The 11,007-nt window shown below is 40.9% G+C and overlaps 1 protein-coding gene across 1 annotated transcript in view; it reads right to left on the bottom strand.

Moving 5' to 3' along the window:
* SASH1 (SAM and SH3 domain containing 1) overlaps positions 1–11,007 on the bottom strand; it is a 29,520-nt gene that overhangs the window by 1,226 nt on the left and 17,287 nt on the right. The window contains 4 exon segments of the mRNA XM_009708999.1: positions 1–20; positions 591–1,726; positions 8,121–8,234; positions 10,623–10,773. The exon segment at positions 1–20 is cut by the window's left edge and continues 130 nt beyond it. Of these exon segments, the coding sequence (XP_009707301.1) occupies positions 1–20; positions 591–1,726; positions 8,121–8,234; positions 10,623–10,773 (1,421 nt within the window).

The following is an 11,007-nucleotide window of genomic DNA, read 5'->3' as shown; positions in this document are numbered from 1 at the left end:
GGAATGCCACAGCGACCATGCTGAATGTTCCCAGCCAGACACAAAGGAGCGAGGACAGACAAAAGAAGTGTATCAATACAGACCAGTCAATACAAACATAAAGAGAAATGCAAGATGGGAGCAAGGAGCTTTCCTCGAGATCCCATGAAAACTGAAAACGCAATCCCTAAAGGAAGGACTGGACCTTAGGGCTCCTTCCTTCCCAAAAAGATGTCCTAATCACTATGCTATCAATTCAGATTTTCTTGGAAGCACAAAATCTAATCACGACTTCCTTTTTCAGTTCTACTTCCCCACACTAGCAGTGAAAGAGATACTTCCATGCCCAGTGCCACCAAGGTACTAGTGGCCTGAAAAGACGAAGGTTCAGAGTAAGTCTGGGATTTCTCAGTCCCCCCACAACACAAGAGTTACTTTAGGCGTAAAGCCTGATGGTAAAGACAAACATAGTTACAAAATGTCTAATGTCCCAAAGATTTATGGTTTATCTAGGCTGGCTGCACACAAAAATACAACAGATACAATAAATAAAAGACTATCCCTTGGAATGCTAGTGGAACAAAAACATTACTTCAATGTCCTCCACTTACCTTGTCGGAGTATGGTTCTTCAGTAAGATCAATGTCTTCAGACTGCAACTTGTTTTCTATTACCATCTCCAGATCCATTCCCCTGCTACAGGAGACTTTCCTTGCTGAAGCAGGACCTAGCTTTACCACGTGCTGCTGAACACTAGCAGTCTCTGGGAGCTCCGACAGCCAGGGTGGCAGTGGGCTAGGAGGGGTACTGGGCTCCTGTTCAGATGTCCTATGGACAGGTACCCCGTGACAATCCACGGGAGCAGATGAGCCGGTCTTTTTTACTGGCAAACACGGTGCTTCTAGACTTGAATGGTTCCCACTTGTGGTCATGGGAGGATGATATAATCCATTAGAAAGGCGTTCTCGGCATTTTTTGGCAGGGACAGGTGGCGGCTGAGAAGGATTTTTTGGTTGCATTCTTGCCTCATTTGTGCCTTTTTGCTCAGCTTCTAGACCTCCCTTGAGGACTGGAGCATAATCAGCCTGTGCAAGGTCATGAAAGCCTTTACTTTGTATTTCCAGAGGCGTCCTTGTTGCAAGATGCGTCACTAAGGCAGGCTGAGCTTCACAGTTTTTCAGGGGGAACGGAGCAGGCTTTCCACCTGCAGTCTCCATTACAGAGCAGTCCAATTCCCTAGCTCTTCCCTTCTGAGAACTAGCAGCTCCTTTACCCTGCTTAGCCACCAAGTCATCTACCGTACAGCTGCCTCCATGAGACTGAGGCAGCACAGCAGAGCCAGCTGCCTTTTTTGCTGTATCCAGTGAATCCTGAGGAAAAGAACCTACTTCCTTGCTAGTGTCCTGCAGGTTAGTATTGGATTCTCCCTGGAGATCATCCAGCGAGTGAGACCTTGGCCACAGATCTACACCCTGGGGGCCATCCAGAGTTTCATAGCTCCGACAGACAGCAACCGGTAAACTTCTACGGTTCTTCTTCAGACCCGTAACAGCCGGAGGTTTGACACAGCTCTTCAGCGCACGATGCGCACAACTCAACCGGCTTTCCTTTTCCCCTTGCTGTAGAGTTTCTATTGACTTGGTCAGTGGAAGCGTGGGATAATTTGATAGCTGGCTTCTGCTGAAGTCCTTAAAGCTGTGCTCGCTTGCTGATTTTGAGGGCAGAAGACAGGTCCTTCGAGTTTTACCTAGAAGCACATAAATCACAATCCACCATTAAAAAATAAAATAAATATACAGTGTAAGTAACAGATCACTTCTAAATGCCTTTGAAACAAAATGATTTACTCTTTTTCGTTAACTCTAAATGTACAAGAACTCAGGACCATTTTAAGCATATGAATTTGTGTGTTTCAGCTTTACTTATGAAGAACCGGCAAATGCGACCATGTAAGAAAAATATATTTAAAATACTTAATATCTTTCCTGATCCTCAATTTGCAGAGATTTGAGGTTTAGGTCATGTAAACCTTTTTCAGTGTAGAAATATCCTACAGTTAGAACCGATACCCTATACCCATCATATGAACTGGTTTGACCCCACACAGAAATAACTCAAAAGACCTACCATTTTTTTCTACTCCTCTAATTTATGATATTGATAGTTATGTTCACCTTCTAATGAAGTTTATTAGATTGCTCAGCAAAGCTTTTTTTAATTAAAAAAAAAGACCTTGTTTATTCATTTTAATTACAAAGTGTGGCAATAGTGTTATTTCATCTTTTAAATGAGTGGCAAACTATTTGCAATGGCAAACCAGAGAACAAAAAAGTGTTGGAAGACTGGTTTTGTACCAGTCCCTTTGTAAAGTTACTTCTAGGGACAGCAGAGTTTTATGGCAAAAGGTCTTGTACTATGAGAGGGAGAAGTGATTCCAAAGGGAGTTTCAAGTATGACTAATCTTAGTGCTATTCTCATGTCACAGTTTTTTATCAAAGTGGAAGGTCTTAGAGATGTGGTGTTTTATTAGAACCACTTAAGAGGAGATGACATGAATCAATACGCATCACATGTTCTTTGTAAGCTTTATTTTATGTTTTTGAGATACGCGCCACTGATTTTAGACAGTGAAGTCCCTCAAATCTACTTGACAGAAAAATTCTGATCAAAGGGACCAAGCTCATTAGAGTATTCACTAGTATGAAATACAAGGTCATTTCTCAAATACTGTATAGCTTTTTTAAATTTTATTTTATTTTTAACAAGACAGAAATAAATCTGTCTCAAAGCAGACGACCTCTCAGAATGACAGTACATCCTGAACAGTTATTGTTTTCAGGGTGACAGGGACACTTTCCCCCATGTACAGTAAGCTTTCTAAAATCAAGATAGGTAGATAAAGCTTGAACTTTCTTTTTGCAATGGGAAAAAAACCCCAAAACCCAAGAACAAAAAAACCCAAACCAACAGATTTGGCTAAATGGTATCAAAAGTCCGTAATAATAGGCAATCAATAGCTGCCAGTTAAAGGACTAGTTACTTTTAGAGATCTGAGAAGTTTTGCTAACTTCATTGGAACTAAATTAATCTGGTGTACTTTTAAGCAATAGAGGCTTTCTTCTCATACAGCTTGCCTTCAAAGCTTTATCCTGAAAGAAGCTCAATGCTTGGCTTTTGAATAATACACACTGCTCGCTTTGAATGCGAATGAAAGAACCCGTTTAACTTAAAAGAGAAATAGCTTGCTTTCCTCTTTCTCTTGTCTCTCTGCTCGAGGACTGTAAAAACCAAAATAGGCAAAAAACTAGCAAAGAAAATGGAGGTTACATTTAAAGAGAAACAAGGAAAACATTGCCCTCAGAAAAAGCTGGTTGCATTTACTGGTATGCCAGCAGGGTTATTCTATCTAAAATCAAGGTGGGCCTACAAGGATGAATGCGAGCATACAGGAACTCCTTTCTCAGAAGCTGTACGGTTGACAGTTCACTCAAGCTAAATATTACCATTTCCCCAAAATGCTAAGACAGACACATCACACATTAAGTTGGCTCCCTTGCTAATACCTTGAGTTGAGGTAGCTCAGAGAAGTAGCAGAAAGACTTCTCTGCCTGCACCTTTCCACAGAACTAGGCCACCGCCTTCCGAAAATAACTTGCAACCACATTAAAAAGACATGTGTAAGAAATGTTACACTCATTTTTCAGTGCCTTCAGGCACTAATGTCAATATGTAATGAGTACAGAAAGGAGCGTTCTCCTTCCATTATTCATATTTGCTAGCACATATCTGACTTGTGCAGTAATTCACCATATTGTGTGGGGCTTGCTGTTGCAGCTCGCATAACAAAATCCACGTACCTTCTTTTCAATCTGAAATATTGATCAGGGGTTATACTGGTTTTAGGAAAGTACACTCAGGAACCTCAACACTGAAAGAAAGGTTGTGAGAAATGCTACTGCTGTGCAATATAAGCTCTTACTCAGGCCATACAGGTATCTAGTAATCAACATTTCATTTCTTTAGAACGGGGGTGTGTCTGTGTAAAGACAGTAGCCTGGGAATGGAAAAAAAGAAATGGGCAATAGGAAAAGGAAGCAGCAAAAGCCAAGAAAAATGAGAAAAGAAAAATCTGGGGAAAGTAAAATCAAGTCTTTAGTTTATTCCAGCCCTGTTTTGCATAAAAATACCCCTGTGGAGAGAATGGGAGGAAGTTCAAAACATTTTGTCTATACAATATAGAACTAAACATGCAATCTTTAAGTTCTTTGTTTCAAAATGGTTTAAAAAAAGTGCTGGGTTCAATGCTACTGTTTTGTACAAAGGACAGGGGTTCAGAATGTAATTTCTCTTACACAGATTCAAGTCAAGAGCAGTATCAGGAGGGAAGCTGTGATTTCTCTTTTTCTAGCTATTCCTTCCTTCCTCCTGACTGCCAGGTATAACTTCATTCTGCTTCTGAGACATTAAGAAAGGAAGGTAATACTGAAAATAGACTTATAAATATGTTTTAAAGTTGTCTTCATAAAGTGAAGAGCTATATAAACAATGTCCACAAATGTAACATCCCCTCCCTATCTCAGAAAAAAAACCCACAAAAAAACCAAAAAACAAAAACCCCAAAAAACCCTACAAGGTTTAGAGCGTATAGCTAGTAAGGTTTAAAACACATTTTTAATGTTAGCATTTTTGATAATAATTCATTCTTATGATTCCCTGGTACAGCTAAGCAGTCTAACACCTTTTGTAGTGCTGTCAACCACAGCAGCATCTCTGATTTAAATGTGTGCAGAAGGACACAGGTGCCTGGGTGAAAACTAAGATAGAAAGGTGCTCCTTACACAAAACGAACGGAAAGATTATGTTGTTTCCAGGTTCAGCTCAAGCTACAGGCATGCTTCATCTCTTTTGTTCAATGTTATGGTGCCGTTTTTGTTAGGCAAAGCACTGCCCACCTCTGATGATACTTCTTGTTAATAGAATACAAAGAAGAAACTTTTCAATTCCCTGTCATCATCTGCCTCAGAAGAAAGGAGATTATCTTGAGGAATATTTCCACAAGTACCACAGCTACAGCAACAAACATTCAGTATTCTCCTAATACTTTTTTCTGTATGGAAGATCATCCACAGAAATTTAAGTACTCAAAATCAGACACAGAATGCATTCAGTGCCCTGTCCAGATTTCAGATTTTATTAACTTCACTTTGGCATTGCTTTCTACGGCTATATTTTGTGTGCATTTCAAACAGCTCTGTTGACACAACAAAGATGATGGCACAGTAGACAACCGTAGCCTTGTTGTTCTTTTTACTGATTACAAACCAGCAGAAATGCACAGCACATTGGGCAATGTGGCCACCTGTTCTGTTGCTTCCTTTTCTGACTAATTAGCACTGAACGCTTAAGTGCTTAGGATGCCTACTTGGCACTACGGCAGTCTGGGCTGCAGTTTCTGAACAGCTCAGAGAACACCCTTATCGCACCTGATAAAGCCATGGTTTGTCTGCTTCTTCAGCACTGCGCATTGCACATCCCCTCTCTCCTTAAAAAAAGCTATACAGAACCACGAGAAAAGGTTAAAAGAAGCCAGGCATGATCAGGGACACGAATGACCTATAAGGAATAACTAACAGGCCTTCTCGGCCAGACTTGGAAAGGAGTACGACAGAGGTCTATACACCAACACTGTTAGGTATGGAGGTTCTAAAGAAGATCAGGGATGTTCATAAAGAGAAACAGTTTTAGGAAAATGGATGACTGCCAGGATACAGTACCCAATTTTTGAAGCCCTTAAGTCCTTAAATGATTCATTTCCCAAGAGTACCCGGGGAAGCGTCAAACAGGCTTCCTCTGTTTCTATACTGTTCTCTAGCTATCTGCTCTTGGCCAGTTCTGTGAGAACTAGATTTCTGATACGGTTTCCAAATGTGTCTCAGACAGATGATGCTTGCACACAAAACACGCCCAATAACTACACTGCTGCCAGAAGTCTACAGGAGAGCTTGCTCTGTCTGCTTTGTTTCAAACCGAGGACTGGACTATATGGACTAATGGTCTGATCACAGATGGCTGCTTTCTACTCTTACGCTTTTCCTGTCTAACACTGAATAGGTCACAAAGGGTACGTTCCTTGCTCTCCGTAAACTGGAATAAAAATCACAATGCTGCTGTAAGTACATTGTGGATACCTACGAGAATACCCAAATATTTCTGCAGTGGTACCCCGAGAAGCACCTAGAAAAGCTATATTTGTACCACTGCCACAGTACATAGCAAACCATTGTCTAGCCAGAATGTAAGAGCAGCTCTGAAATCTTGAACTGCTGCCAAAAGATCCAATATCAGCCCAAACCAGGACACTGTACTAGTCATCAAAATATTATGTATAACCATTCCCCAGAATTGGTCTGAAGACCAATTTCTTCTCAGAATGCATTTCCCCTTTATGAAGTGCAGTTTATTATTGCTGATCTGCACATTATGATGTTTATACTAGAAAAATGATTATCCTTAATTTAACAGATGAGAATCCAATGTATTTTGAAAACAATATGCATACAAACAACTATGGTCTGTGAACTTTGCAAGAAGGTGGAGCACATTTTGGATCAACCAGCCTTGACAAAATCTCTGAATTAATCCTTCACCAAATGTTCTTTTCATAATGGTTTTCAAAACAAGCACTAAATGCATTTGTGAGCAAAAATGATGCAGAAATGCAGTAAGCCATACATGAAAAGCAATATAAAAATCATCTGTGGTATTTCACATTCTGCAAAACTCAGACAGAAATATTAGTTTAAATGTAATAGCAACTATCTAAGCAAACAGGCAATGACAATTGCTTTCTAAAGATTTTATTATATTGTTAAAGTAAGGAGAATGTACAGGCAGCAATTTAACTTCAGTGCTACAGCTATCATTATGATGGCACTTAGTGATAAAAAGGAAAGAAAATTGTCACATATGCCATATATTTAGCTGTGACTATATTCCAGCATGCCCACTGTATTGGGATTCATATTCAAGAAAAAAATTCTCCCTGCTTTCAGGAACTTAGTATATTGCCAATTTCAGGCATTCAGCTTCAAAGCAACTGCAATTTTCTTCAATAAATGGTTATTTCTGAGTGGCAGACTGACAGAAAATGCACATACTAAAAGAAAGGTCTTTAGCTCATATTTTAAATTGGAAAAATGGCCACTACACGGGGCATACAGTATCTCTATTTATTCTGTTCTTGGTTTCCTGTTTATGCTGGATGTCAGCGATGAAACCAGGCAGTCTGAGGCCAAGCCATTCCTCAAATGCCTGGAGCGATAATGCCAAACTCAAGCCAATTTGATCTATTTTAGTATTTCGTCCCTAATGACAAGTTTACCCCATCCCTCAAGTAAAGCATGCTCAGTCAGCACAACCACCTGATTTCTTCAGAACAGAGAGCGCAATCTCCATCATCATCTGTCTTGGCAATTTTTCAGTGCATCACCTTTCACTGATGCAAGACATGGCAATGGAAATTGATACCATAAGCATTTTTTTTCATAATTTATTCCTTGCCAACTTCTCAATTAATTTAACTTGCTTGTGTTCATACACTAAAAAGTCCTAAATCTCTGCAGTTGGCTTCTGATCAGAAGAGAATGCAATGTGCAACCTAAGCAAACACAAAAACATGGCCTAAAACAAAGAAAATTTTTTATAAATAGTTTTGGTATGGGTTTAGAAGAAATCCTCCAAATCTCAGTGGAGTTCAACGACTTCTCCATTGCAAGTGGTCCCTTGGACGTGGGCTGGCTTAGTGTCAGTAGTGCAAGCCTCAAGAGGCACGGTTGCATGAGAAAATGATGGGGAGGGGAGAAGGCAGGGAATGGCAGTGAGAGTGTCTGTTGCCTTAGGATCACAAAAGAAAGATGATTTGTGAAATGTGATCTGTTTCCTACCAATGCAAATAAATAAATTAGAAACAGTAGCAATGAAAACCAATGGCTCAAGCCAAGAGGGAAAAAGGCAGCCAGAGCAAAGGAGAAAGGCAAGTATGTAGTAGCTTGTGTTAGCTAGGAACAGGAGCAGAAAGTATGTGAAGTTATCTACTGAAAAAATGCTGCAGGGATTATAAGGCTCATTGCTGTCACCATTACCATTCTCCAGGTTTTCACTGCTTTCGTAGCAGCCAGAATCCCGAGGAGAGCATCCGGTTAGGCCTTGGCCTTCAATGAGAAGTTTCTCCTGAGATCCTGACTGGTCGCTGTTACCTAGAGGATGTGAGAATACAGTGAAAAACAGGCAAACAGAAAATCTGGCTGAACTTCTCAGCTTTCCATTTCTAACACCATTAGAGGAGGGCAACGAAGGTGGTGAAGGGCCTGGAGCACAAGTCTGGTGGGGAGCAGCTGAGGGAGCTGGGGGGGTTTGGTCTGGAGAAGAGGAGGCTGAGGGGAGACCTGATCGCTCTCTACAGTGACCTGAAAGGAGGGGGTAGCCAGGTGGGGGTCGGTCTCTTCTCTCAAGTAACAAGTGATAGGACGAGAGGAAACAGCCTGAAGTTGCACCAGGGGAGGTTTAGATTGGATATTAGGAACAATAACCCCTTCACTGAAATGGTTGTCAAGCCTCAGCACGAGTGTGAGGGAGCAGTGTGGTACATGAAAGCAGAACGGACTGTGAGTGCACCTCAGCTACCTTGGGGACAAGTCCTGCAACTTGCAACCATGGAAATTCACTTAAAATGATGGTGTCAAAGTTCTTTCTAAGACTTAAAAAAATCCCAACACAAAAACAAAAAGCACTGAAAAGAACCAAATCAAGTAAAAAAGAATAAAACCCTAACCCTGACCTACTTTCCATAAGGGACCAAGAGGAAGGATCAGGAGTGGGTCCAGCAAAGTTAGATACTGTCCGCTTACAAAGGGGGAAGGGACAAGGGAGAGACTGGCAGTAAACATTCCTTCCTTCGTTGGTCTGTGCAAAGAGCCAACACTCAAGTGTGGTCCATCCGGGCTGCATAGGTTGGACTGCAGGAATTTACCCAGAATGTTTGGTCAGAAATGATATTTTGTAAAGAAACTAAAACTGGAGCTGAAGACATAGAAAAACAGCTTCATGATGCAAGGATACAGTTTATGCTGTGTTTTTTTCCCCCGCAATAAAATGTCAGAAATGACTATTCCAATTCCTATTCTCAGCACATGAAAGGTAATTATGGGGTGGAACTAAGGGCTGTTGCCCCTCCCAGGTTCCAGCTGTCTGGTCTCCACTTCTCTTTCTCCTTGTCATCCTGATTCGGGAGCTGGAATTTATACTTTCCAACCACCACATCACATAGTTCTTCAAGTTTTCAAACCAAAATTGAAGGGGCCTAAAAAAAAATATTATTACTTCAGGGAAGTGAGCATTCTAAATAGGTCTGCAAATAATGAAGAGAAGCTCATACTAGGTGATGAAAAGCTACTCTGATATAAGTGGAAAGCATCTAATTCTGCAACTGCAGTTCTACTGAGGGGTAGAGGAGGGCGGAGAAAGTGTGGATGCCTCTTTGGGAAATGAAACGAACAAGAAAGCTGCACATCAGTGAAAGCTCAGGTCAGACAGCACTGTCTAGAGCTACTAACCACACATCTCTAACAGAATTAAGCACTGCCCACTTAATAATCAGCTGTTTAAATTGCTGCTATGGCAGTTTAAGCTCAAACAGAGGATTTGACACAGAAGCAGCTGAGAAAGCCTTCACACAATCCATTCCACTGATTCTGCTTGGTGGGATACTAACCTTCTGCTGACACTTAGGGACAAAGGAGAAATTCAGTACTGTCTTAGGCTGCTGCAACTAGGTATTGAGTACATCTAAATTCCTGTCTGAAGCTCCACCTGCTCCTCATACAATTCTACTCTACCATGACTACTGGGTGGATGGTACAGCCCCGCTTCCTCCTGTGCAGCAAAGATGCCATCGAATTTGACTGCCATGGCTTGCTCTGTTTTCCCTCATCTTTGCAACCACTTGCCTGACATCACCTGTACAATGGGCAGAATTGCACTGCTGCACCACAGAGAGCTGGGTCACTGCCTTTCACTCTTTGCACTTGACTGATATATCTTCTCCCTTTGAAAAAAATCGCTGTGTTGTCATGTGTACAACCTTAAGCTACCTGTACAATCCTGCAATTCACAGTCCAAGAATTATATGCATGTGCAGGTAAAATAAGAGAAAGTTTAATTCACATTAACCTTCTCCACAGCCCTCTGGGCTTTGATCTTTTTCTTACACTTGATGACCTCAGTCTCTTCTCTCTAGTCTAGAAGCTTCTTCTTTCCTATTCTCCATACCTCAGCTTCTTATTTTGAGTAGGTTATCTCAGGATTTATTCCTGAACACCAGTATTCTAAAAGGTATGTGTTGTACACTTGACATCACTTGAATAAGTTGGGTAGCAGGGCTCACTTGAATAAAAGAATTCTGGCAGAACAAATGCAAGTCTTAAGTCACTCTTCAAAAATCTACATGTTACACAGGATTACCCTGGAAATAACTACATTAGGAAAAAAGACGATCAAAATCCTGGAACCAGTTTTCTGCTTTAAGGGGTTCACAAGGTTCTTGGCAGAGCTCTAGTAAAAATGAAAACCTCAAACATCCCACGTACTATCATACTCCTGTAGAAGCTCCACTGCTGTGAGGAGAACAGCTCTGTGCTCAGGATCTCGAATGTTCAGTTCATCCAAATCTTCTTCTTCTAAAAGCTTAAAGGTATCCAGATCTTCATAACCATTGAACAGAAAAGTGGGCATGTGCTCCTGCATAAAAGAGGGGAAAAAAAAGAGCTGTAAGACAACACATTTATTCAACTTATTTTGTCAATAAAGATACTAGAAGAGATTTTCACAACCAGCAAAAAAAGCTTGGTGCAAACAACTGTGTAACAGCAAAACTACAGGATTATAGCTTGTATAAACATTGCTCAAATTTCAGGGAGATAGCTGTGCCAGAACTAGAATGCTGCACCTATTTTTGTATTTGGAATGCACTGT

Source organism: Cariama cristata, unplaced genomic scaffold, assembly GCF_000690535.1.
Source record: "Cariama cristata isolate BGI_N322 unplaced genomic scaffold, ASM69053v1 scaffold16151, whole genome shotgun sequence".
In the NCBI taxonomy this organism is placed as follows: Eukaryota; Metazoa; Chordata; class Aves; order Cariamiformes; family Cariamidae; genus Cariama; species Cariama cristata.
Note: the sequence above shows the minus strand (reverse complement) of the source record. Positions and strands in the feature narration are given on the sequence as shown.